At 58.5% G+C, this 27,576-nt stretch overlaps 3 protein-coding genes across 3 annotated transcripts; 1 reads left to right on the top strand and 2 right to left on the bottom strand.

The window, feature by feature from the left end:
• Positions 1-118: 118 nt before the first annotated feature.
• On the bottom strand, positions 119-22,171 carry CAOG_00045 (hypothetical protein; the record flags this gene model as incomplete). Its single annotated transcript, XM_004364859.2, has 1 exon — positions 119-22,171. The coding sequence occupies one exon, from the start codon at positions 22,169-22,171 to the stop codon at positions 119-121; it is 22,053 nt and encodes a 7,350-aa protein (XP_004364916.2).
• Positions 22,172-24,003: 1,832 nt separating this feature from the next.
• On the bottom strand, positions 24,004-25,500 carry CAOG_00044 (hypothetical protein). The gene is made up of 4 exons (XM_004364858.2): positions 24,819-25,500; positions 24,640-24,741; positions 24,455-24,562; positions 24,004-24,357 (listed from the first exon to the last, which is right to left on the bottom strand). Exons 1-4 carry the CDS (start codon positions 25,416-25,418, stop codon positions 24,109-24,111), a joined length of 1,059 nt encoding a protein of 352 aa, XP_004364915.2. The 5' UTR covers positions 25,419-25,500; the 3' UTR covers positions 24,004-24,108.
• Positions 25,501-25,710: 210 nt separating this feature from the next.
• CAOG_00043 (phospho-2-dehydro-3-deoxyheptonate aldolase) lies at positions 25,711-27,502 on the top strand. The gene is made up of 3 exons (XM_004364857.2): positions 25,711-26,453; positions 26,600-26,631; positions 26,730-27,502. Exons 1-3 carry the CDS (start codon positions 26,039-26,041, stop codon positions 27,303-27,305), a joined length of 1,023 nt encoding a protein of 340 aa, XP_004364914.2. The 5' UTR covers positions 25,711-26,038; the 3' UTR covers positions 27,306-27,502.
• The last annotated feature ends 74 nt before the right edge of the window (positions 27,503-27,576 follow it).

Here is a 27,576-nt window from a genome sequence, read left to right as displayed (position 1 = left end):
TCAACATTGACAGCAAAAGAAACAAACAATACAAGCAGATATGAACAGAGAACAGACAGAAAGAACAACAAGACAAATAACAACAAAAACATGCAAAAGCTACATCAAACACAAACTATCAAACGTAAATGCTGCGCGTACGAGCCCATTTATGCGCAGTGCGGCCGCGCGGGGCTTCAGAATCACCCTCGGCAACGTCGGTCTGGACGTCTTGGCCTTCCTGGGCTTCCTCGGCGGCAATCGCATCTGCAGTGTCATCCGCCAGCGCTGCCAGTGTATGCAGCGTTTCGGCGTTTGTGAGCATCTCATTACCGCGCGTCTCGGACATGTGGACGGCAGCAAGAGGATTGCTGTAGTTGGAAATGGTCGGCGCAGGAGCGATAATGTCATTCCAGCTGGAGCGCTTGGACTCTTGCATCGAAATGCGCTTCAGCTGCTTCATGCTGCTGTTGCGTGCGAGCGTGCTGTTGCGAGCAAAGGTACCCGCGGTGGCAGCTGACGATGAGGAGGCGCCGGAGGTTGAGGGATAGGAAACATAGTCCGATTCAGCCTTCGCCGGGGACTTGGAGCGATGAGGCGGCTTGGCGGCAACTTGGACGCTGTCATTCGACATGGAGCCAATGACGCTGTCTGGCCGATCTGACACGATGGGAGCCATTTGGCTTCGCTGGCGGCGTCGGTAGGCATGCACCACCATCACGACAATCGCCAGCAGAATCAGGACCGAGAACACAATGACAGGCACGGCCTGCGACGTGTTGCTCAAAAAGTCCGAGCCAGAGTCATCGCTTCGCACACAAATGGTATCGTTCGCGGTCGAGCAGGTGAAAAGATTGCTGGCGCATGGGCTGACGGGCGAGCACCGGACACAAGAGCGGCCGTCTGCTGCGAGGTAATACCCGGAGCTGCACTCGGAGCAGATCGTGCCTCCCGCAGAGCCACTGACACACGACGAGGACTGACAGTTCGGAATGGTCAGGCAGTCGCGGCACACTGTATCGGTCGTGCCGTTGACGCCACCGCAAGGGGTCGCGACGTACTGGCCGACGTCACAAGAAAGACACGCGGCGCAGCTGTCCATAGTGGAACCGGCGGCAGGAATGCGGTAAAATCCCGAGCGACACGTGCGACACTGCCGACTGAACGAGTTGGTGCACGACGTGAAGGCGCAGTTGGTAATAGACGGGCAGGACAGACAGAGACGGTTGTTGGTGATCGAGCAACCGGCTGCCTCGTACGTGCCATCGGGGCAGGATGCCAGACAAGAAGAACAGGTGTCGCTGGTGAGACTTTGCTTGAAGGTTCCAGCCACGCACTGCGAGCAGCGGCTGTTGACCGAGGTCGAGCAGGTCACGCCGCCAGAGGTGCAGTTGCTGATGGGCGTGCATGCCGTGCAAACACGATCGGACGTGCCACTGGAGCTGCAAGCCGTGGACTGGAAGGATCCGGCAGGACAAGAGTCGGAGCAAAGCGCACAAGAGTCAGGGATGCCCGGAACACGGTATGAGCCAGGCGTGCAGCTGCTGCACTGCGAGTTTTGCGCTGAGGAGCAGGTGAGTGCACCCGACACACACGAGCTGATCGGAGTGCACGCAGAGCAAACACGATCTTGGCTAGTGGTCTGCGAACATGCGGTGGAGGCGAACGAGCCGCTTGGGCATCCCGACGAGCAGGCACCGCAAGAGGTCGGCGAGAGGAGGCGGAATTGCGCGTTGCATCGAGAACACTTGACCGAAGCTGGACTGGTGCACTCGGTGCTATTGCAGTTGGGCAGGCCGGGACATGCCGAACAAATCGTGTCGGATGTGGCAGAGCAGGAGGTGGAAGCGTACTGGCCAGCGGGGCAGGTGGTGCAACGAGTGCAGACGCCGCTGGCGGTCGGCGCATAGTAGTCTGCCGGGCATGACGCAACACATGCGCCGTCCAGCTGATAGTGGCGGCAGGCAACACAAGCAGACGGGCCGGCACCAGTGCAGCCGCCCGAGCACTCGGCGTCGCACGTTCCACAAACAGCATTCAGGCTGTCGCTACAAGCACGAACGACGTACTCTGTTGCAGGGTTGCATGTTGTGCATGCGGTGCAAGCAGCGCCATTGAAGTACTGGGTGGACGAGCAGGTCGCGCAGATTGCATCCGAAGGAGACGAGCATGTCACAAAGGTAGAGCAGCCCGGGACTGCAGCGCACGGCGAGCACTGGCGGTTGGTGGTCGACGAGCACGGAACAGACTCGTATGAGCCTCGCGAGCAGTTGGAGGCGCATGACTGGCAAGTGTCTGCCACGCCATCCACCAAGAAACGTTGTGCCGCACATTGCGCGCACTGGGAATTGCCACTGTTGGTGCACGTCAACGGAACAGAGCAGCCTGTGATGCTCGTGCAGTTGAAGCAGGCATCCACCACACCATCCTGGAGATACATGCCCGAAGCACATGTTTGGCATTGCGAGTCAGCACTGGACGTGCAAGTCAGAGGACTTGTGCAGCCGGTCACGCCCAAACAAGTGGGACACGTGTCAGCTCCCATAGAGCCGACATCGAGAAGGTACCGACCAGCCACACAGGAGGAGCACTGCGAGTTGGACGGACCACTGCACTGAATGGACGAGTTGCAACCCACCACGGGCGTGCACGACGGGCATGAATCCATGACCCCGACCGTCCCTGGCGCGCGGTAGCTTCCAGCAAAGCAATTTGTGCATCGCGAGTCGGAAGCGGAGGAGCATGTGATGGGAACTGCGCATCCGGCAATGGGCGAACAAGTTGCGCACGTGTCGGGCACGCCAACACCGCCAGGAACCAAGAACGTGCCAATCGCACAAGCGGCGCATCGAGAGGTGCTTGCGCTGTCGCAAACAAGAGGGGACGTGCAGTTTGCAACCGGCTCGCAAGTTGGACAAAGATCACTCACGCCGGTACTGCCTGGAGCGAGATAGCGTCCTGCGCTGCACGAGGTGCATCGAGAGTCGGAGCTGGTTGTGCAGACGAGCGACGAGGTGCATCCATCGATCGGCGAGCAGGTCGGGCATGCGTCCTGCACGTCGTTCCTGAGATAGTGCGCTGCCAGACAGCTGGTGCACTGCGAGGTTGTCGCAGACGTGCATGTAATGTTGGAAATGCAGTCCGTGATTGGACTGCAGCTCACGCACTGATCTTGCACTCCATCGAGCAAAAAGAGGCCCTGCTGACACGCAGAGCATTGCGAGTCCAACGTGGATGTGCATGACAGGACTCCACTGCACGACGCAACGCTTCGGCAAGGCTGGCAGGTGTCTGGGCTCGAGCCCGTGCCGGGTTGCAAGAAGGTTCCGACAACACAGCTGGAGCAGTGAGAGTTGGTCGAATTCGAGCACGACGGGGTGGCGGTGCAATTGACAATGCTCGCGCAGGCCACGCAGGTATCGGATGTGCTGGCTGAACCGGTCGAAAGCCAAGTTCCAGCCGCGCAAATCGAACAGCGGGAGTTGCTGGAAGCAGTGCAGCTCGTTTGGCCTGCGCACGATGCGATGGACGCACACGCGGGGCAAGAGTCGGCCACGCCGGGACCGCCTTGGCTCAGATAGCGGGACGAGGCGCAGGCAGAGCAGCGCGAGTCCACGGCCGATGTGCACGTGATTGCAGAAGAGCAGTTGGCAACCCCTGTGCACGCGACGCACGAGTCGGACACTCCAGGACCACCGTTGCTTAAATAGTATCCTGCACGGCAGACAGAGCAACGAGCGGCAACTGCCGAAGTGCACTGGACACTGGTGGCGCAGTTGGGAATGGCGGGACAGCTGGCGCACACGTCTTGAGCAGGGGAGGCGTTGTCCATCAGGTAGAATCCGTCGTTGCAAGAGGTGCATTGCGAGCTTCCGAGCGAGACGCAGGCAATGCTCGAGGTGCAATTGACGATTGAGCTGCACGAGGTGCAAGTGTCAAGGGTGGAACTCGTTCCGACGGACAAGAAGGTGGTAGGAGCGCACAACGAGCAGCGCGAGTTGGAAGCCGAGGTGCAGGTCAGGTTGCCCGCACATCCCGGCACTCCCGTGCAAGGAGAACACGAGTCTGGTGCGCCGGCCGATCCAGTCATCAGGTAAAAGCCTGGAGCGCAACTGTTGCATCGCGAGTCGAGGCTTGTCGTGCAGGTGCTACCCGTTGTGCAGCCAGAGACGGGAGTGCAAGCGACACAAACATCATGGGTGCCCGCCTCGTTCAGCCAGAAGCCAGCAGCGCACGACGAACACTGCGAATCGCCACTTGAGGTACACGTGATGGCCCCGCTGCAAGAGGCGATCGGGGAGCAGGCTTGGCAAGTGTCTGGCGTCACTCCAACCGCGCCGACCGCTCTGAACGTGCCGGGTGCACAAGTTGTGCAGACAGAGTCCGCCGCAGAGGTACAAGTAATGGACGTAGTGCAATTGCCGACAGGCGTGCAGAAGGGACAGGTATCTGCCGTTGGGGAGATGTTGTCGCGCAGGTAGCGACCAGGTGCGCACAGAGAGCATTGCGAGGAACTCGAGGACGAGCACGACAGGCTGGACGTGCAGCCTGCAACAGGAGAACATGCAACACAACTGTCTACAGCTCCGTCTTGCAACCAAAAGCCGTCTGCGCAGAAAGAGCACTGCGAGGTGCTGGAGCTGCTGCAGGTCAGAGAAGAGGCGCAGTCGGCCACTGCCGTGCACGAGTTGCAGACGTCCGCAAGCGGCGGGCTATTGTCCTGAAGATACAAACCCGCCGCGCAAGTCGTGCACTGTGAGCTTGTGGCGCTCGTACAGGTGACAGCAGACGTGCAACTGGCGACGCTGGGGCAGGCAACACAAGTGTCAGCATTCGGCGCTGCGTTGTCGACCAGGTAGTAGCCCGAAGAGCACGATGTACACTGAGAAGATGTCGCCGATGAGCAGGTCACCTGGGATGAGCAGGAGGCGACTGAAGAGCAGGGCACGCACTGATCTGGGGTCGAGGAAGTTCCAGTTTGCAAATAGTAGCCCACAGCGCAAGCGGCACATCGCGATGTCGAGGGCGAGTCGCACACCACGCTGGACGCACAGCCTGGGATGGCCATGCACGTCTGACAGTGGTCTGCCGTGCCCTCCGCCAGGTAATATCCAGCCTGGCAAGCTGTGCACTGCGAGTCAAATGCCGTTGTGCACGACACGGCCGAAGCGCACTTGTCCACAGGTGCGCAAGTGGTGCATGAATCGGGCGACGCTCCCACAACGCCTGGAACGCGGCGGGAGCCGAGATTGCACGTGATACAAGTAGAGTCTCCGCCAGTGGTGCAGGTGACTGGGACGCTGCAATTGGCAACCGGCGCACACGTGGGGCATTGATCTGCAGAGCCGACAGTGCCACTGACATGATACTGACCGTCGTAACAACGGGAGCAGCGCGAGTTGGACGACGACGTACAGCTCGGAACCGCCTCACACCCGGCAATCGGAGTGCAAGCAGGGCACGCGTCCTCGACGCCTTCCTGAAGGTACCGTCCGACGGCACAGTTCGAGCACTGCGTTGTACCGGCAGTCTGGCCACACGACAGAGTGCCTGTGCAGCCATCGATGGACGGGCAGCCTTGGCACACGTCGGGTGTCGGTGAGGCATTGTCCTGCAAGAAGGTGGACGAGCGGCAGGTTGTGCATTGCGAGGAAGTGCTGGAGACGCAGGTAATCGGCGAAATGCAGTCGACAATACCAGGGCACACCACACAAGAGTCCGCCGCGCCGGCAGAACCAGCACTCAGCCAGTAGCCCGCCGTGCATGCCGAGCAACGAGATGTCGTGGGCGAGGTGCATGTCAAGCTGCCACTGCATTGAGGGACTGTCGTGCAGGGCGAGCAGACGTCTTGGACGCCGTCCACCAAAAACCGGCCAGTGTCACAAGTCGCGCATTGCGAATCCGAGGTGCCGGTGCAAGTGACGGTAACAGAGCAGCCGGCAACGGCGGAACAGGACTGGCATTGGTCTTGAACTCCATTGACAAGGTAAAAGCCCGCGCTGCAAGCTGCACACTGAGACGTAGTCGAGTCCGTACAAGTGGTTTGCCCGGCGCAGTGGGAAACAACCGGACAGGTTTGACACGTATCGGCCGTCGCGCCGGGAGCGCCAACGACGCGGTAGGTGCCGGCCGAGCATGCAGTACAAACAGAGTCAAAGCTGGTCGAGCAAGAAAGCGAGCTTGCACAGCCCAGCACCGGTGAACAAGAGTTGCACGTGTCAGCCGCAGGTGACGCATTGTCATTGAGGTATGTGCCACTGACGCAAGTCGTGCATTGGGAGCTGGTGGCAGAGGTGCAAGTCAGCGAAGAGGTGCAGCCTGAAACCGCAGTGCAGGCCACGCAAGAGTCTTGAGTTCCGTCTTGCAGCCAGTAACCAGCGCTGCAGGCCGTGCACTGCGAATTGCTCGAAGAGGAGCACGACAAGGCGCCGTTGCACTGGGCGATGGCCGTGCAGTCGGAGCACAAGTCAGCAGATGGCGAGGCGTTGTCCACGAGGAACTTGCCAATCGCGCATGCGGTGCATTGCGAGCTGCTGGACGAGATGCAGGTCACGCCAGATGTGCAACCGGAAATCGGAGTACAAGTTGAGCACAAGTCTGCCGACGAGCCGCCAGGTGTCAGGTACAAGCCAGACTGGCACGATGAGCAACGAGATGTGGTTGAGCTCGCGCAAGTAACAGAGCCAGAGCAGCCAGCGATCGCAGGGCAGGCAACGCATTGATCGGGCGTCGAGCCGGTACCAGCAACCCGGTATGTTCCAGCCGCGCAGGCACTGCATCGAGAGGTGGATGCCGAGTCGCACGTGACAGTTCCAGTGCACGACGAAATCGAAAGACACGTCGCGCACGAATCTTGTGCGCCATCGACCAGGTAGGTGCCAGAAACGCACTGGCTGCACTGAGAATTGCCGACAGCCGTGCAAGACAGCACACCCGTGCAGCCACCAATGCCAGGGCAGTTGGTGCACGAATCAGCCAGCGATCCGACCACACCGGCGGAGCGGTAGGTACCCACGGCACAAGCCGTGCAGACAGAGTCGCCGCTCGTCGTGCAGGTCAAGGAGGATGTGCAGTTCACAATGCTCGAGCATGTTGGGCAGGAATCAGCAACACCAGCACCGCCAGCAGCGCGGTAGCGGCCGGGCTGGCAAGTGGTGCATCGAGATTCGCTGCTGGTCGCGCAAGTCAAATCAACAGCGCAGCCAGTCACGGAGACGCAAGGCAAGCACTGATCAGGAGAACCAGCGGCGCGGTAGTAGCCAGATGCGCAGGACGCGCACTGCGCGTTGCCCGCGCCAGTGCAAGTGATGGCACCGGCGCAGTGTGAAACGGGCGTGCAACCAACGCAGTCATCCGCAAGTGGTGCGATTTGATCGTTCAAGTAGGTTCCTGCTGCGCACGTGGTGCACTGCGACGAAGTCGCAGAGCCGCATGTCAGCGAGGAGGTGCAGTTTCCAACGGGGCTGCATCCAACGCAAACATCAAGGGACGTTGCACCGCCAGTGTTCAGCCATGTTCCGCTCTGGCAGGACGAGCAACGCGTGTTTTGCGAAGAGGTGCAGGTCAGCGCGCCATTGCAACCGACAACCGACGTGCAAGCTTGGCACATGTCCACGGTGCCTTCAACAAGGAACCGACCAGGCGTGCAGGACGTGCACTGCGAATTGTCGGCAGTCGAGCATGTCAACGACGATGTGCAGCCATCAACCACCGTGCAGCTGGTGCACCGGTCTTGCACACCAGCATTCAAAAACAGTCCAGCCACGCACGACGTGCATTTCGAATCACTTGCGGTGGTGCAAGACAGCACACCATTGCATCCAGCAACGGGCGTGCAGGCCGCGCACGTGTCTGCGGTGCTGCCAACGACACCAGCCGCGCGGAAGGTTCCGACAGCGCAGGTGGTGCAAGCCGAATCACCGCTGCTGGTGCACGTCAATGACGATGTGCATCCAGTCACAGATGTGCAGGTCGCGCACGAGTCAGCGGTCGGAGAAGCATTGTCCACGAGGAAGGTTCCCGCTGCGCACGAAGAGCATTGCGAGCTGGTTGCGGAAGAGCAAGCGAGCGCAGAGGTGCATCCGGACAGAGCAGTGCACGCCACGCAGGTATCCTTGGCGCCATCTTGCAGCCAGAACCCAGGCGCGCACGACGTGCACTGTGACGTAGTGCTTGACGTGCAGGTGAGTGATGAGGTACAGCTTGGCACTGCCGTGCAGGGCGAGCACACATCGGGAGCCCCAGCGACCCCATGTTCAAGGAAGGTTCCGCTGGCACAAGCTGTGCACTGCGAATTGCCGCTTGTAGAGCAGGTCAGCGCCGACGTGCAACCAGCCACCGGTGTGCAGCTCTGGCACGAGTCGGGCGTGGACCCGGAACCACCGATGCGGTAAGTCCCTTCGACGCAATTGGTGCACCGAGATGTGCTTGCAGACAAACAAGTCTCGGCAGAGACGCAGCCGACAATGTCGGGACACAGCTGGCAAGTATCCGGTTGAGCTTCAGATCCGCTCGGGACAAGCCATGTCCCTGCGGTACACGATGTGCACCGTGAGCTCGCGCCTGTGGTGCAAGCGACCGCCGACGTGCAGTTCACAATCGGTGTGCACGGGTTGCACATGTCCGGTGTTGCTGCCGAGCCAGGTGAGAGATAAAAGCCAGTCGTGCATTCGCTGCATCTGCTGGAGGACGCAGAGTCGCATGTGAGGTCGGAGACACACTGACCGACACTGGCGCAAAGAGGGCAGCTGTCAGCCTGTGGAGAAGTGTGGTCAACCAAATACCGGCCAGCTGCGCAAGACGAACACTGCGAATCGAACTGAGTCGAGCAGACCAGGGACGAAGTGCAACCAGTCACAGGAGGGCAGGGTGCGCACGTATCTGCGACGCCCGCCGCACCAGTCACTCGGTACAATCCAGCTGTGCAAGAAGTGCAGCGTGAATCCGTTGATGTAGTGCAAGTGAGCGCAGAGGTGCAGCTGGAGACGGCTGTGCAGGGCAAGCAGGTGCTGCTCGGGCCTTGGTAAAAGCCAGCGCCGCAGCTCGAGCAAGCCGAATCGGACGCGCTTGTGCAACTAACGCTGCCAGTGCAATGCGCAACTGGGGTGCATGTCTTGCAAATGTCGGCGACACCAACGGGGTTGTCAATAAGGTACGAGCCAGAGAGGCATGTTGTACATTGCGAGTTGCTTGCGGATGTGCACGATAACGCCGAAGAACAGTTGGCGATTGGGGTGCACTGCGGGCACGTGTCGGCCTGCGGGGCGGCTTGATCAAGCAGATAGCTACCGGAACCGCATGATGTGCATTGCGAGCTGTTGCTCGAGGTGCAAGTCAAGGATGACGAGCAGCCAGTGACAGCCGGGCAGGGAGCACAAGTATCGGGGAACGCGGGACTGACGGCGGGTGCAAGGTACAATCCATCCGTGCACGACGTGCAACGCGAGTCAGACGCCGACGTGCACGTCAGCGAGCCAGTGCAGCCCACAATGCCCGTGCAAGGCAAGCATTGGTCGGCGACATCGTGGTGCAAGTAGAAGCCTGGAGCGCACGCGCTGCATTGTGACGAACTGGCAGATGCGCACGTGACAGGTGAGGAGCACTGCGAGATGGTCGAGCAGGCTTGACAGGTATCTGCGACTGGCGACGCATGGTCCACCAGGAATGTTCCACTCGCGCACACGGTACACTGCGAGCTCGATGATGAGACGCAAGTGATGCTGGAGGAACAGCCAGAAACAGGCGAACAAGTGACGCATGAATCCGCGACGGGCGAAGTGTTATCCATCAAAAATGACCCGGCGTTGCACGCGGTGCATTGGGAAGAGGAGGCTGAGACGCATGTTTCAGTCGCAGAGCAGTTTGCAATGTCGGTGCAAGCAGCACACAGATCTGCAGCAGGTGCAGCGTTATCCACCAGGTAAAACCCTGGAGTGCAAGTGTCGCACTGAGAGCTCGATGTACTGGTGCAGGACAACTGCGACACGCATGAGGCCACAGGGGTACAAGCGATGCATGCATCCACTGGGCCATTCTGAAGCCAAAATCCGCTGCTGCATTCATCGCATTGCGATGATCCTGGATTCGTGCACGTGGTAGAACCAGTGCAATTCGTGATGGCCGTGCAGTCGGAGCACAAGTCTGCAGATGGCGAGGCGTTGTCCACGAGGAACTTGCCAGTCGCGCATGCGGTGCATTGCGAGCTGCTGGACGAGATGCAGGTCACGCCAGATGTGCAGCCAGAAATCGGAGTACAGGTTGAGCACAAGTCTGCCGACGAGCCGCCAGGTGTCAGGTACAAGCCAGACTGGCACGATGAGCAACGAGATGTGGTTGAGCTCGCGCAAGTAACAGAGCCAGAGCAGCCAGCGATCGCAGGGCAGGCAACGCATTGATCGGGCGTCGAGCCGGTACCAGCAACCCGGTATGTTCCAGCCGCGCAGGCACTGCATCGAGAGGTGGATGCCGAATCGCACGTGACAGTTCCAGTGCACGACGAAATTGAAAGACACGTCGCGCACGAATCTTGTGCGCCATCGACCAGGTAGGTGCCAGAAACGCACTGGCTGCACTGAGAATTGCCGACAGCCGTGCAAGACAGCACACCCGTGCAGCCACCAATGCCAGGGCAGTTGGTGCACGAATCAGCCAGCGATCCGACCACACCGGCGGAGCGGTAGGTACCCACGGCGCAAGCCGTGCAGACAGAGTCGCCGCTCGTCGTGCAGGTCAAGGAGGATGTGCAGTTCACAATGCTCGAGCATGTTGGGCAGGAATCAGCAACACCAGCACCGCCAGCAGCGCGGTAGCGGCCGGGCTGACAAGTGGTGCATCGAGATTCGCTGCTTGTCGCGCAAGTCAAATCAACAGCGCAGCCAGTCACGGAGACGCAAGGCAAGCACTGATCAGGAGAACCAGCGGCGCGGTAGTAGCCAGATGCGCAGGACGCGCACTGCGCGTTGCCCGCGCCAGTGCAAGTGATGGCACCGGCGCAGTGTGAAACGGGCGTGCAACCAACGCAGTCATCCGCAAGTGGTGCGATTTGATCGTTCAAGTAGGTTCCTGCTGCGCACGTGGTGCACTGCGACGAAGTCGCAGAGCCGCATGTCAGCGAGGAGGTGCAGTTTCCAACGGGGCTGCATCCAACGCAAACATCAAGGGACGTTGCACCGCCAGTGTTCAGCCATGTTCCGCTCTGGCAGGACGAGCAACGCGTGTTTTGCGAAGAGGTGCAGGTCAGCGCGCCATTGCAACCGACAACCGACGTGCAAGCTTGGCACATGTCCACGGTGCCTTCAACAAGGAACCGACCAGGCGTGCAGGACGTGCACTGCGAATTGTCGGCAGTCGAGCATGTCAACGACGATGTGCAGCCATCAACCACCGTGCAGCTGGTGCACCGGTCTTGCACACCAGCATTCAAAAACAGTCCAGCCACGCACGACGTGCATTTCGAATCACTTGCGGTGGTGCAAGACAGCACACCATTGCATCCAGCAACGGGCGTGCAGGCCGCGCACGTGTCTGCGGTGCTGCCAACGACACCAGCCGCGCGGAAGGTTCCGACAGCGCAGGTGGTGCAAGCCGAATCACCGCTGCTGGTGCACGTCAATGACGATGTGCATCCAGTCACAGATGTGCAGGTCGCGCACGAGTCAGCGGTCGGAGAAGCATTGTCCACGAGGAAGGTTCCCGCTGCGCACGAAGAGCATTGCGAGCTGGTTGCGGAAGAGCAAGTGAGCGCAGAGGTGCATCCAGGCAGAGCAGTGCACGCCACGCAGGTATCCTTGGCGCCATCTTGCAGCCAGAACCCAGGCGCGCACGACGTGCACTGTGACGTGGAACTCGATGAGCAGGTCAACGTTGAAGTACAGTTTCCAACGAGTGTGCACGACTGGCAGACATCCGCCACTGGTGCTGCATTGTCGAGCAAAAACGTGCCGGTTTGGCAAGAAGTGCACTGCGAGCTGGAGCTCGAAGCGCAAGTGATTGCAGAGAGACAACCTGGCACCGATGTGCAAGTTGGGCAGGTGTCTGGCTGACCAGAGATTCCGACAGAAAGGAACCGGCCAGGGGCGCATGCTGAGCATCGGGACGTGGTGGAGTTTGAGCAGGTAATACTACCAGGGCAGCCGACAATGCCAGGGCAGGAAACACACTGGTCGGCGGTGGAACCGGAGCCAGCGACACGATACGTGCCAGGCGCGCATTCCGAGCAGCGAGAGTTGCTGCTCGAGGAACATGTGATTGAGCCCGTGCATGAGGGCACTGAGGGACAAAGTTGACACACGTCTTGCTCGGCATCGACCAAATAACGACCCGCCGAGCACGAGCTGCATTGCGAGGTGGTCGCGGAAACGCAGGTCAACGCGCTGTTGCAACCAGACACGGGCAAGCAGGCCGTGCACGAGTCGGCAGCAACGCCGACAGCGCCTGGAACGCGGTATGTGCCACTTGCGCAGCTCGAGCAAACGGAATCGCTGGAAGTTGTGCAAGTGGTCGATCCGATACAATCGGGAACGGAGCTGCACGTCGGACAAGCATCTGGGGTTCCCGCGCCGCCCACTTGAAGGTACTGACCGGGGTTACACGCGGCACACCGGGATGTTGTGGCAGAGCTGCATGAGAGGGACGAGGCGCAACCGGAAACGGCGGTACAAGCAACGCAAGTGTCTTTGACGCCATTCTGCAGCCAATAGCCGGTCTCGCATCCAGAGCACCTAGAGTTGGCCGCGCTGGTGCAGGAAATGGTACCAATACAGTTGGACACGGCTGCGCACGTTCCGCAGGAGTCCTGGGCGGGAGAAGTTGCATCTTGGAGGAAGAATCCAGTGGCACAGGATGCGCATTGGGACGAGCTGCTCGAGACGCATGTCAGGGAGGAGGTGCACTGTGACACGCTAGTGCACGCTACGCAGGAATCCGACACACCAGCCGAACCCACACTGAGCCAGTACGCAGAGGCGCATGCTGAGCAACGGGAGTCGGAGGCTGTTGTGCACAAAAGAGACCCGTCGCAGTTCAAGATCGGGGTGCACACGGGGCAAGTGTCGGCAGCAGAGCCTCCAAGCTGGCGGCGACGGCCGGGAGAGCAGCTGGAGCACTGCGAGTTGAGTGATGTCGTGCAGGTTAGAGGAACCGCGCAGCCCACAATGCTGGTGCAGGGTGAGCATTGATCCTGAGTTCCGTCGCTCAAGAAGAGGCCACTCGCGCAGGAGACGCATTGCGAATCGGCAGAACTGCTGCAGGTGACGGGGCTGGTGCAGCCAGAGATGGACGTGCAGCGCAAGCACCGGTCTGCAACACTGCCAACGATGCCAACCGATCGGTAGGTGCCGCTATCGCAAGTTGAACAAACAGAGTCGATTCCGCTTGAACAGCTCAGGGCGGAACTGCAGTTTTGAACGGGCGTGCAAGTGTTGCACGTATCAGCCGCAGGCAACGCATTGTCATTGAGGTATGTGCCGCTGACGCAAGTCGTGCATTGGGAGCTGGTGGCAGAAGTGCAAGTCAGCGAAGAGGTGCAGCCTGAAACCGCAGTGCAGGCCACGCAAGAGTCTTGAGTTCCGTCTTGCAGCCAATAACCAGCGCTGCAGGCCGTGCACTGCGAATTGCTCGAAGAGGAGCACGACAAGGCGCCATTGCACTGGGCGATGGCCGTGCAGTCGGAGCACAAGTCTGCAGATGGCGAGGCGTTGTCCACGAGGAACTTGCCAGTCGCGCATGCGGTGCATTGCGAGCTGCTGGACGAGATGCAGGTCACGCCAGATGTGCAACCGGAAATCGGAGTACAGGTTGAGCACAAGTCTGCCGACGAGCCGCCAGGTGTCAGGTACAAGCCAGACTGGCACGATGAGCAACGAGATGTGGTTGAGCTCGCGCAAGTAACAGAGCCAGAGCAGCCAGCGATCGCAGGGCAGGCAACGCATTGATCGGGCGTCGAGCCGGTACCAGCAACCCGGTATGTTCCAGCCGCGCAGGCACTGCATCGAGAGGTGGATGCCGAATCGCACGTGACAGTTCCAGTGCACGACGAAATTGAAAGACACGTCGCGCACGAATCTTGCGCGCCATCGACCAGGTAGGTGCCAGAAACGCACTGACTGCACTGAGAATTGCCGACAGCCGTGCAAGACAGCACACCCGTGCAGCCACCAATGCCAGGGCAGTTGGTGCACGAATCAGCCAGCGATCCGACCACACCGGCGGAGCGGTAGGTACCCACGGCGCAAGCCGTGCAGACAGAGTCGCCGCTCGTCGTGCAGGTCAAGGAGGATGTGCAGTTCACAATGCTCGAGCATGTTGGGCAGGAATCAGCAACGCCAGTACCTCCAGTAGCGTGGTAGCGACCGGGCTGGCAGGTGGTGCAACGAGAATCTACATCAGACGTGCAGGTTGGGGCGGAGGCGCAACCGGCGACGGCGCTGCAAGGGGGGCACGAGTCCTGAGTTCCTTCAAGCAGATAATGCCCTGAAACGCACGCAGTGCACTGCTCATTCGCCGTGCTGGTGCACGTGACAGAACCACTGCAGAATGGAACAGTGTCGCATGTGGTGCACAAGTCTGCGCTTGGCGAAGCCAGGTCGACCAGAAAAGAGCCTGCATTGCAGGAGGTGCATTGAGAAGAACCAGCAGAAATGCACGTCAAGGCTGACGCACAGTTGGTGACAGGGGTGCACGAGTTGCAAGTATCGGGCTGGGTGGTTGTTCCCGAGACCAAGTACAAGCCAGATGTGCAAGCCGTGCATCGAGAGGTGACTGCGCTCGAGCAGGTGACAGACCCAGAGCATCCGACGACGCTCGGGCAAGACACGCATTGATCTGCGTGAGTGCTGTCGCCCTGAAGGAGGTAGGTGCCGGCAGCACACGCATCGCAACGCGAGTCGGCAGCTGAAGAGCAGGTAACAGAGCCCGTGCAGGAAGGAATGGTTGTACATCTCGGACACGTGTCTTGCGCTCCTTCGACCAAGTAACGCCCGGAGCGGCAAGACGTGCACTGCGAACTGGACGCGTCGGCGCAAGTCAAGGCCGACTGGCAGCCGACAATGCTGGAGCAAGCCGAGCAGAGATCCGGCGACGAACCTCCGCCAATGGACCGATAGGTGCCAGATGCGCACGTTGTGCATCGCGAAGTGGAGTCTGAGGAGCACGTGACGGGCGTGGAGGTGCAGTTTGAGATGGACGGACATGCTGGGCAAGAGTCGGCGTTTGGCGACGTCACGTCTTGAAGATAGCGCCCTGCAGTGCAGGAAGTGCATTGCGAGTCAGACGATGACGTGCACGTGAGAGAGGACGTGCACCCAGACACTGCATTGCAAGCTTGGCAAACATCGGGAGTGGAAACAGTGCCTCCGGCGCGATACAAGCCGGCGTCGCAGGCGACACATCGCGAGTTGGTCGCCGAGGTGCACTGCACAACGCTATCACTGCAGCCGGCAATTCCAGCACAAGGCACGCAATTTCCTCCGCTCAGATAAAAGCCGGCACCGCAAGTGGAGCACACAGAGTTGGAAGCGGTAGTGCAAGTGACTTGGCCCGAGCAATGCGCCACAGCAGTACACTGCTGACAGAGGTCGGCAGTCGGAGACGTGCGATCAACAAGAAAGTAGCCAGTATTGCAGCTGGTGCATTGAGAACTCGTGCTCGAAACGCACGTCAGCCCAGAGCTGCATTGCGCGACGCTTGCGCACGTTGAGCACACATCTGCCACGGGACTAGCATTATTGACGAGGAACAAGCCGCTGCTGCAAGACGTGCATTGCGATGACGACGCAGACGTGCACGTCAAGGCGGACAAGCAGCCAGACACGGCCGTGCATGGTGTGCATTGATCCGGCGAAGTTGCATCGCCTGCAGTCTTAAAGTAGCCAGCAGTACATGCCGAGCAGCGCACTGCGACGGCACTGCTGCAAGTGGTGGGGGCCGCGCAATTCAGAATGGCGGGACAAGTTTGACACGTGTCCGACGTCCCATCGACCAGATAGTGGCCGGCCGCACACTCTGTGCATTGAGAAGTGCTGGCAGAGGTGCACGACAGGCTGCCAGTGCAGTAGTCCACGGTGTTGCAGCCAATGCATGAATCAGATCCAGTGGAGGGCTGGTCCTCAAGGTAAGTGCTCGGCGCGCAAGCCGTGCACTGCGGTGTGGAGGCCGAAGTGCAAGTGACAGGAACGGTGCAATTTTGTACTCCCGGGCAAGTGTTGCAACTGTCTGCGAGCGGGCTTGCGTTATCGACAAGATACAGGCCAGACAGGCAAGAGGAGCACTGAGAAGATGTGCTCGACACGCACGTGAGGGAAGAGGTGCAACCAGGCACGATGCTGCAACTCTGGCAAATGTCGGCAATCCCGTCGACGAGATAGCGTCCGCTCGCGCATGTAGAGCACTGGGAATCGCCAGCTGTCGTGCAAGTCAGCGCGGACGTGCATCCAGTGATGTCAGAGCAGGGTTGGCAAGCATCTTGCGCTCCTTCGTGCAGCCAGAAACCAGCGCTGCATGCCGTGCACTGCGAGTTGCTCGCCGTAGAGCACGACAAAACACCGTGACACTGTGCGATGGCCGTGCAGCTTTGGCACAAGTCTGCAGATGGCGAGGCATTGTCCACAAGGAATTTGCCAATCGCGCAGGCGGTGCACTGCGAGCTGCTGGCCGAGATGCATGTTACACCAGATGTGCAGTCGGCAATGGGAGTGCAGGATGAGCAAACGTCTGGCGATGCGCCGCCGCCAGGTGTGAGATACAGCCCAGACTGGCACAACGAGCAACGAGAGGTGGTTGAGCTCGAGCAAGTAACAGAGCCAGAGCAGCCAGCAATAACAGGGCAGGCAACGCATTGATCGGGCGTCGAACCGGTACCAGCAACCAGGTAGGTTCCAGCCGCGCAGGCACTGCATCGAGAGGTGGATGCCGAGTCGCACGTGACTGAACCAACGCACGAAGCGACCGAAGGACAGGTCGGGCACGAATCCTGCACATCATTCATCAAGTATGTACCAGCGGCACAGAGAGTACACTGCGAGGTGGAAGACGAGGTGCAAGTAATGGCTGAAGTGCACTGGTTGATGGTGGGGCATGTCTGGCACACGTCAGCCGTGGGAGGCGCGTTGTCGACCAGGAAAGTGCCGCTCTGGCAGCTCGTGCACTGGGAGCTGGTGCTGGACGAGCAAGTCGGCGACGATGCACAATTGGAAACGGCAGAGCACGGCTCGCAGGTATCGGCAATCCCGACTTCGGACAGGTAAAATCCGGCGTTGCAAGTCGTGCACTGGGAAGTAGACGAGCTGGTGCAGGTGAGCGCGCTGCTGCACTGCAGGACAGGAGTGCATCCTTGGCAAGTGTCGGCAGTCGGGGCGGCATTGTCCGCTAAAAAGTAGCCCGACTGACACGACGTGCATTGCGACGAGGTTGGGCTTGTGCATTGCAACGAAGAGGTGCACTGGTCAACGGAAGCGCACGTTTGACACACATCTGCTTGGTTGGTGGGCTTGTCGATTAAAAACCGACCAGAAGCGCATGAGGAGCACTGGGACGTTGTCGCACTGGTGCACGTCAGAGAAGACGTGCAACCCACGACGGAATCGCAAGCTTGGCAAACGTCTGCGACAGTACTCGGGTTGTCGAGCAAAAAGTACCCAGAATTGCAACCAGTGCACTGCGATGTTAAAGCGGAGGTGCAAGTCAACGCTGACAAGCAGTTTGACACAGCGGTACATGCGACGCATGCATCCTGCACACCATCCTGGAGCCAGGATCCGCTCTGGCAGCTTGCGCACTGAGAATCGCTGGATGAAGTGCAGGACAGTTGGCCGGCGACACAGGAATCAACGGTCGAGCAGTCGTGGCAAGTGTCTGCGACAGGTGATGCATTGTCGACCAAGAACTTGCCTACGCTGCAGCTGGTGCACTGTGAGCTGGTGGCCGAGCTGCACGTGAGTGAAGAGGTGCAGCCAGAAACTGCAGCGCATGCTAGACATTGATCCGGCGACGAAGCACCGCCAGCCGAAAAGTATGTGCCTGCGCTGCAAGCAGAGCATCGGGACGTGGACGAGCTGGCGCAAGTGACTGGAGCTGAGCAGCCAGAGACGGCAGGGCAAACAACGCACTGGTCGGGACTCGAGCTGGTGCCCGCAACAAAATAAAAGCCGCTAGCACACAATCCGCAACGAGATGTGGTTGAGGACGCACAAGTGACCGTCCCAGCGGTGCACGATGTGATTGGCGCGCAGGACGCACATGTATCGGCGACGCCTTCAACCAGATAGTACCCAGCACTGCAAGAGGTGCATTGAGAATCGGTTGGAGAGGTGCAGGTAAGGTCGGACGTGCAGCTGGCCACGCTGGCGCACGGAACGCAAGTGTCGGACGATGCTCCCACCAGCTTGTAAAAGCCAGCTCGGCAGGTCGCGCAACGCGAGGTGGTGCTGCTCGAGCAAGTGGCGGCGACGGCACAGTTGGTGACGGGAGTACACGTGCTGCACGAGTCTGCAGTGGTGGGCGTTCCAACATTCAAGAAGGTTCCCGAGCTGCATGTGCCGCACCTCGAAGTCGATGAGGTGGTGCAGGTGGTGGTGCCCGGAACACACGAGGTAATCGGTGAGCACGAAGGACAAGTGTCAGGGGAGCCATCGAGCAAGTAATAGCCAGCATCACACAAAGTGCACTGCGAGTTGCCGCCAGATGTGCATGTCAAGCTGGACGAGCACGACGAGACGGGAGCACACACTTGACACAAGTCTGCAACGGATGGGGAGTTGTCAATCAGATAGTGGCCAGCAGTGCAACTGGTGCACTGCGAATTATCAATGGCGGTGCAGGTCAGGCTCGAGAAGCAGTCCGAAACTGGAGTACACGGCGGACAGGTATCCGAGGACGTTGGGGTTGTGACGGCGCCAGGCTGGAAGTAACGACCGCTTGCGCACGCTGAGCAGCGTGCAGAAGAGGCACTGGCGCACGTGACGGATCCCGAGCAACCGGAGATGGGAGGGCAGTTCAGACACCTGTCGGGCGTGGACGAGGTGCCGACCGAGAGGTAGGTTCCAGAGTAGCACGAAGCACACCGAGAATCGGATGCAGTCGTGCATGTAACAGATCCAAAGTTGCAATACTGGATGGAACCACACGCTGGACACGAGTCTTGAGTGCCCTCGACCAGGCGGTAGCCCGGGAGACACTCGGTGCACTGGGAAGTTGAGGCACTGGTGCAAGTGACGGCCGATGAGCAGGATGAGATGCCTGGGCAAATAACGCACGCTCCAGCCGAGAGATAATAGCCGCTGTTGCACGTGCCGCAGACCGAATTGCTCGACGAGGTGCAAGTGATGGTTCCCGCCACGCAATTGGCCACAGGGGAGCATGTGGCGCACGAATCAGCGCTGCCGTCAACAAGATACGTGCCTGCTGCGCACTGCGCGCACTGAGACGTGCCAGCATTTGTGCAAGTGATGACGGGAGACAGGCAGTTGGCAATGGCGGGGCACTGCAAGCAAGTGTCTGCCGTCGTCGTTGCGCCAGCACTGAGATAATACCCTGATGCACAGCTGGGGCAGCGTGCATCGTTTGCAGTCGTGCAGGTGGTGGAAGCGGCGCAATTGGCGACCGTGGCGCAGAGAGGGCAGGTGTCGGCCGAGCCATCGGAAAGGTAGTATCCCGAAGTGCAGCTGATGCATTGCGAATTGAGTGCGGTCGAGCAGGTCAGTGCTGAGGTGCACTGTCCAATGCTCGTGCACGCGCGACATTCCGTTGGCGACGCAAGCCAAAACCCGCTGTCACAGGCACCGCAGACAGAGTTCGAGCTCGTGGTACAGGTCACAGACGAGCCAACGCAGTTGGCGACTGTCCCGCAGGTCGGACAAGTATCGGCCGTTCCGTCCAGCAGGTAACGGCCGGCGACGCACGAGCCGCATTGAGAAGTCGAAGAGCTGGTGCAGGTAATCGGCGATGTAGCACAGCCAGAAACACTCTGGCAGGGCAAGCACTGATCCATGCTGGTGGTCGTTCCAACCACCAGATAGAAGCCAGCCGCGCAGCCAGAGCAACGGGAATTGGACGAGGAGGTGCAACTCAGGCTCCCGGCACAGTTGGGCACAGCAGAGCATTGCTGGCAAGTGTCGGCCGTGCCGTCGACCAGGAAGTAGCCTGCCGCGCAGCCTGTGCACTGAGAGTTGGTCGCGGAAGAGCAAGTGATGGAGGAGGTGCAGTGCAACACGTCTGAGCATTGCTGGCATGCTAACGCAGAGGTGAGCCAATATCCGCTGAGACAGGTTCCGCAGACAGAATTCGTGCTGGTGGAGCAGGTGACGGACGAGGGTTGGCAGTTGCTGACGGGGTTGCAAGTGTCACATGTGTCTTTGGTTGTGCCTGCATTGCGCCAGTAGCCGGCCGCGCAAGAGAGGCAGCGCGAATCGGCGGATGAAGAGCATGTTTCGACCGAAAGGCAGTTGGAAATTTGGGTGCACAATGGGCATGTGTCGGCCGCACCCTTGAGTAAATAGTAGCCACTCTGGCACGCAGAGCATTGGGAAGTGACTGCAGAGGCGCACGAAACAGCAGATGTGCACTGCGACACGGAGGGGCAGATGGTGCACGAATCGGGTGGCCCGGCGGTGCGATAGTATCCGTTGGTGCAACTGCCGCACGTGCTCGCGCTCGCGGCAGAGCATGTTGGCGTCACGGCACAGTTGGAAACGCTCGTGCACAGATTGCAAGTGTCGGCAGAAGTGGCCGACCCGGCCGTGTTATAGTAGCCGGTCGAGCACAACGCGCAGCGACTGTTGGAGGCGGTGGAGCAGGTCAGGCCATTGCCGCAGTTGCTGATGGGAGTGCATGCGGGACACGTGTCGCTCGAGGTGCCGGCAGAGCGGTAAAAGCCACCCGAGCATCCTGGACAGCGCGAATTCGACGCACTGGTGCACGTCGGCAGCGAGCCGCAGTTCGAAATGCTCGTGCACGCTGCGCAAGTCACCGCCGTGCCCGGAGAAACGTAGTGGTTGGCATCGCACGACGTGCACTGCGACGTGGTCGCCGAGGTGCATGTCAGTGCCGACGTGCAGTAGGTGACGCTTGTGCATGGGGTGCAGGTTCCGCCGTTCAGCCAGTAGCCGGAACTGCACGATGTGCACACTTGATCCGTGGACGTTGTGCACGTCACGGACAGGCAACCAGCAATGTTGTTTGTGCAGAATGGACAACTATCAAGCGTACCCTCCAGCAAGTAGCGCCCAGTGTCGCAGCTGGTGCACTGCATGTTGTTGTTGGTGGTGCACGTGATGGAGGAGGTGCAGCCCGTGATGCCAGGGCAGGTAGCGCACATTGTGTTTTGATTGTTGTCATCGTCGTACTTGCCGGCCTTACACGTAAATGTCATGACAATCTGGGAGGTTACTGCGGACGAAGCCGAGGGGTAGAGTCCGACCGCGACATTCAAGCGCTGGTCGCGGGTGACATCGAATCTCAGTTGGGTTTGACGAGAGTTGCAGTTGTCATCGATGACGGTCAAGACTGAGCTGCAACTCGTGTAGGCAGCCACAATCGTATCGAGGGCGGACGAGCTCCAAACCACGCCATCTGTAGCACAGGTCGAGATGAAAATCTCGCCATCGTCCGGGGCGACAATCGGCAAGAATGTGGTTTGGTAGAGCGTGTAAGAATTCGCCGTCGTGGTCAAGCCAGTGTTGTACGAGATCTGCGGCTTTGGGTACGGGGGAAACCAGGCCCAGGTTTGCGACAGGCAGGTGGAGCACGAGTTGCACAAGCTGTTGGTGGCCTTGACCACAATCCTGGCGCTGGAGGTAGTGCCTGCCGAGGAAGTCGAATACTGGCCAATGGCAAGACGATAGGTGCCCGCGCCCAAGGGGATTTCAATTCGCGAGTAGTAAGTGCTGGCAGCGTCATCGTTGCATGCGAGCTGTGTGTCACAACTGTCCCGATACAAGATGAGGTACGTGTCGCTGACACCGGGTGTTGCGCCGTCGCTTGGTACCAGGGAAAGGGTGACTGTCAAGAGAGGGCCGGGGACGGTGAATTGGAGCCAGTACCAGCTTTGAGAAGCAAGGTTGCAGTTCGCAGCAATGCCGGTAACGCGGGATGAAGCAAAGGCGACAGTGTACGCGACATTGTGCCCATTCGTCAAGCCGGTTGATATGACTTGATCGGGAGAAGTGCATGAGAAGGCGGCCTCTGCGGGTTGAATTCCCATCCTGGGGATGAGAGCGCTTGCCATGAGCGTCGCCAAGACGAGGCACAACCATGACGAGGCGGACGACCGTCTCGGGCGTTGGGACATCATTCGAGCAAGGGGCGCCAAATCCCGATTTGTCAACAACACAGAGGACGAGGTTGTTGGATTTTTTTTTTTGACGCTCGTTTGCCGCTTTGCCTTGTCGTGGGGATTTGGTTGGTTTTTGCAGACAAAACAAAACACGCAGGTCGTCTAGCCAACCGTCGATCGAGGCAACCGAAGAAGGGAAGGCAGGTGGCAAGCGATAAAAAGACCAGGCAACGGAAAAAAACCAAAAACAAAAAACGTGGACTTTTTGTTTTAGTTTTGAGTTTTGCGATCTGTGCATCAAGAGAGGCAGAACGAGACCAAGTTAGCACATCTAAAATTACATGCTCCCCCACCCCCACTTCCCTAGAGTAATGCCGCCACACTGGATGAGCGAGAGTGGTCGGGTGATGAGAGCGTTGATTTTGTTTTATTTTTTTTTTTCGTTTGTTTTTGTTTTTTTGTTGTTGTTATCGCCTTAATGAGTCATTTTTGGCTGGTTTGCGGCATCCCCTTCCCGCCCTCTGACTCTCCCTCTCTCTCTCTCTCTCTCTGTGCTCCTTCCATTCAATGGCAACGACGCGCAGTGCATCACTGTGCAGATGCTCAGCCACAAATGCCAAATTCAAACGTGAAACCGAACGCAGCAATCAACGCTATCGAAAAAAACACAGCTGCGAGTCACAACAACGTTCACACTTGGTTTTCGTCGCTTTGTATATTTTTGTTCGGTGCCTTGTCGCGATGAGCAGCTCGCGTTATAATTCTGTCTGCTATTTTTTTGTACTGCCGCCCTCGCGCTGCAGCGATGATGACAAGAAAAAGCACTCTCGAATCGAACTTTGCATCCGTGACAGGCAAAAGCGAAGCGGTTTTTAATTTTTCTTTTTTTGAAATTAATGTTTTTTGGGGTTTTTTTTTTTTTTTTTTGGTTTTTTTGGTGCTCGTCTGCATGCTTCGTCAACGTCCGCTGCAGCCACTTTCTCAACCAGAATCAGTGACCCACTGAGGTGACCTTGCATTAAACACCAGCCGCATGACGACAGCATCCCCCCACCCCCGCGTCGAAAGCCCCTCGCAGCAGCAGCGAGTCAAGGTCCAATTGCGGTTCATTATCATCGAGCTCAAAGGGTTGTTCTTGGCAACAAGCCGCCCCCCCCCGATGCCCGCTCCCTTTCAACAGACTGCCCTGCATCCGGATCCCACCGAGTCACTCAAGAGTCGCATAAACTCGTGCGCCAACGGGGCACGCAAAGGCTGACTGGCGCGGGACAGCACCTCATCACGAAAAAAAGGTGCGCGCGACCACCTGTCGGTTTCCCCTTCTCCTTGTTGCCCCCATTCCTCCTCCAGCCACGACGCCCTTCAAAGCGGATCAGTCTGCATTGCAAGAATCGCCGCTACATCGTTCGCCACACGTCGTGGAACAAACGGTCGATGTGTGAGAGAAATCGCGTTTGGGAAATAAAGAAGCACCTAATAGTAATAACGGGAAAACGCAAAAATAAAATAATAAAAAAACGAATGGAACCGAAAAAAAGAGTGCTCTGCCCCATTGTAACGGAAGCGAGCGAGCGAGCGAGCAAATGGACAGCGGCTGTGAACCCACCAAATGGAAGAAGCAGGCGTTGCCAAACAAAAAAGCGCAGGAGGATGGAGTTGAATCACAGAGTTTGGACAGCAAAACGACAACCACGATCAATCTCCCTCTTAAATTACGGCAAGCTGCAAAAATTACGGCAGCTCAAGTTGGATGCATCGTCGTGCTTTGTTGTCGCCATGAATTTGTGTTTGGTCAGAGGGGGTAAGAGCGGGTGGGGCTGTGCACGCATTTTTTTGAATCAATGGACAAGAACACTCCTGCTTGGTCAGAGTTCGTCATTGCCAGCAAACGCTCTTGGACGCTTGTTCGATCGGGAAGGGTTTTTCAGATTCGCTTTGAGGCTGGATAGCAGATCGCCCTTCGCATCACTACTGCCAGTCCGTCCAGACGGCTGCACGAACGACTGGTATTTGGACTTGAGGCCAGCAGCCCGCTTGCGCTCTTCGACCTGGATTTTGGCCTGGGCTTGAAGACGAGCCTTGCTGATGCAAACGTCGAGCTCATCACAGACCTCCTGGAACGGAACGGGGAGGGCGTGACAATCGTCAAACGAGCAGTCATCAGTCAGGCACAGCCAGCGATTAGGTTGACATCCCGTTCGGACACCTTACCGCCGCAGGTTCACCGACAGCAACGGCAGAAATCAGCTCGTCGCCAACCTTTTCAACGAGCCGCGAGCAAAGCAGCCGTTGTTGATTGTCCAGTTCCTCTGCCACGCACTGTTACCGCAGATGTCAATTGCCACAACATGCATGTTTGGGTGATTCACATTATGCGCAGAGCGCAAACGTCATACCGACTCCGTCAACAAGGTCGAGATGCTGGACTCCTTGGTACGCCGCCGAAAGCTCGCTTCGACCATTTTTGCCAGCTTCTGGCAGTGTGAGCAGCTAAACTCCTGCGCCAACATACGAACGAGATGGTGAGCGTCAAATAAACAACAACCACCCAGAGCAGGCACAACATCTCACCCACCTGATTGGCAAAGTGTTGCAGCTCGCCCTCCTTGTCGGCATTGGGAGCATTGAGCTCTTTCATGGACGGGCCGAAATCCTCCGGAAACATGTTTGCCACTTCGATCAGCTCCTCGAGCTGTGCAGGGTTCATTTTGGGCATGCCGCCCGACTTTCCGAAATTCAATGCGTCGGCAGCGTTGGCGCCGCTCTTCTTGGCCTTTTCCTTGAGCTTTTTGCGACTCGGATCTGGTCGCGCGGGTGGCGCAGGATGGACTCGAGCTTGGTCGTCTTGGTTCGGTATTGGGTTTGGATGACGGTCTCTCGCCGAGCCCGACGATCGCGAGATTTCAGCGTCGGGTGTGTAATCCCCTGCTGTTGCTTGTTCTGAAGCCCGGTCATCCTGGATGGAAGCGTCTGGTTGCTGGGCGGCGCGATCGAGTGGCGGCTGCTGGGTCGGGTTTCGTCCCAATTGCTCTGCTGCTGCGTCGTCACGTCGTCGCGTCGCTCCTGCTTCTCCCTCGTGCGCTGGCTCGGACGATGCAGCGTGATACGGCAGTGTTGCCAGGAGCACGAGTCCAGCGACCAGCATCCACGTCATCCGCACTGTGGATTTCGTCATTCAGTTCCCGATCGCTGAATCCAATCCCAAATCCAAATCACGCTCTCCTCGAACAATGTCGCGTTTTTCAAATGGAGAAAGAGTGAAACACGGGAGATGTCTGTTGTGCTGTCATTTTCGTGATCATGGGTCGAGAGTGAGTGAGCAAGCATCGGTGAGCTTTGAACGAGCAAGCCAAAGTTTGTCTCAGATTTCAGGCATTTTCTTTTTTTAACACTCCATCGCTCTCCATCGCTCTACATCCGACGTTTACAGTAATAATCCATGTCACTCTCACTCACTCACTTTCAGTCTTTTCTTTCCCAACCTTTTGAACGCCGCACAAGCGAACCATCGACGAGTCTGTCGCGACCGACCACCTCGTCAGTCCCGCCACCAAGCCCAGTGACAACAGCAACGACGGCAACCAGCACCACCACCACCACCACCACGAGCATCAGCAACATCCTCGCCGCCGCCATGCGAGCGAAGGCGATGTCTCTGCAGGACAACTTACTGCTGCTGCTGCTGGTGGTGGTGGCTCGATTCTTCTACCTCCGATTCCAACTAGAACGCAGCTCAATCCGAGCGACGACGTGCGCATTCGGTCGATCGACCCCCTCATTCCGCCACAGATTCTGATGGAGGACATTCCGCTGACGTCGCTTGCGCTGCGCACGGTGCAGGCTGCGCGGACGGACTGCCAGCGCGTCATCCAGCACGACCACGATGACCGGCTTTTGGTCATCGTCGGACCCTGCTCGATTCACGACGCGAGTGCAGCACGCGTCTATGCACAGCGCCTCAAGGAGCAGATTCAGCTGCACGCTGCTGACCTCGTCATTGTGATGCGCGTCTACTTTGAAAAGCCGCGGACGACCGTTGGCTGGAAAGGGCTGATCAACGACCCGTATCTCGACGGCTCGTTCACCATCAACAAGGGGCTGAGGATTGCAAGGCAGCTGCTGCTCGACGTCAACGAGCTCGGCGTCCCTGCTGGCGTCGAATTCCTAGACACAATCACGCCGCAGTTTCTGGGCGATCTGATTGCGTGGGGTGAGTTCAGGCGATGCGAAGATGAAAGGATGAACGCTGAAAGCACAATGCTCGCTGCTGAGCGTAGCGATGGAGGGTGAAGCTCACCTCGACAATGCATTTTGTTGCTGTTTATTGACTGCTTGTTTGACTGTTGACTGCTTCAGGGGCCATTGGTGCTCGAACGACGGAATCGCAGGTACAACCATCTCTCTCTCTCGAGCTTCTGTGAATCAAGCTTGAGACTGTTGTCACCGCATTTGTCTCACTCCCCCCCCCCCAACATCACAATTGTAGATCCACCGAGAACTCGCGTCGGGCGTGTCTTGCCCCGTCGGCTTCAAGAACGGAACGTCGGGATCGGTCGATATTGCCGTGGACGCAATCCGCGCCGCCAAGGCGCCACACCACTTTCTGTCGGTGACAAAGCAAGGACTTGCGGCGATCGTGACTACGGAAGGAAATCCTGGGTGCCATCTCATCCTGCGTGGTGGCAAGGCCGGGCCGAACTATGGAGCAGAGCACCTGCAAGACGCCACAGACCGCCTGCGCAAGGCTGGAGTGAACGACGGCATCATGATTGATTGCAGCCACGGAAACTCCAACAAGGACTACCGCAACCAACCCAAGGTGGCCACGGCAGTCGGGAAGCTCTTGGCAGCCGGGGCAACCAACATTGTCGGCGTCATGATTGAGAGCAACCTCCACGAGGGCCGACAAGACATTCCGGCCGATGCCGGCTTGGACAGTCTCCAGTACGGTGTGAGCGTCACGGACGGCTGCATTGGCTGGCCGCAAACGGTGGATGTTTTGGCCGGTCTGGCTGCTGCCGTCCGGGTCCGGCGACAGACCTTGCTGGCGTCCTCGTCCTAGCTGTTGTTTCGTTTTGTTTCGAGTATTGTTTCGTATTTGTTGACAGGCTATTTTGCTTGCTCTTGTAGATCTACGTTGAACTGCACTCGTTTGGTTTGGTTTCGTGTGTGCAAGTTTCCTACGCATTTGTTTTTTTTTTTCCTTTTCCTGAATCACTACAATCGAGCCCAATTCCCATTCGTCACACCATTTGCTTCATGTCACGTATGTTTGCCAGCGCGAAGTGAACTATTTCCGATGCCAAGTGGGATGATTACCTCATCCTGTTTGT

Source organism: Capsaspora owczarzaki (assembly GCF_000151315.2).
Source record: "Capsaspora owczarzaki ATCC 30864 unplaced genomic scaffold supercont2.1, whole genome shotgun sequence".
NCBI lineage: Eukaryota > Filasterea > Ministeriida > Capsasporidae > Capsaspora > Capsaspora owczarzaki.
This window is presented reverse-complemented; position numbering and strand designations above follow the sequence as displayed.

Coding starts and splice junctions, on each gene's coding strand:
- CAOG_00044 (XM_004364858.2), bottom strand. CDS start 25,418: ATGACGAAATCCACAGTGCGGATGACGTGGATGCTGGTCGCTGGACTC. Junction 24,563..24,639: donor CGACCTTGTTGACGGAGTCG/GTATGACGTTTG, acceptor CTGCGGTAACAG/TGCGTGGCAGAGGAACTGGA. Junction 24,358..24,454: donor CTGTCGGTGAACCTGCGGCG/GTAAGGTGTCCG, acceptor GTTCCGTTCCAG/GAGGTCTGTGATGAGCTCGA.
- CAOG_00043 (XM_004364857.2), top strand. CDS start 26,039: ATGGAGGACATTCCGCTGACGTCGCTTGCGCTGCGCACGGTGCAGGCT. Junction 26,454..26,599: donor GGGCGATCTGATTGCGTGGG/GTGAGTTCAGGC, acceptor TGACTGCTTCAG/GGGCCATTGGTGCTCGAACG. Junction 26,632..26,729: donor CTCGAACGACGGAATCGCAG/GTACAACCATCT, acceptor TCACAATTGTAG/ATCCACCGAGAACTCGCGTC.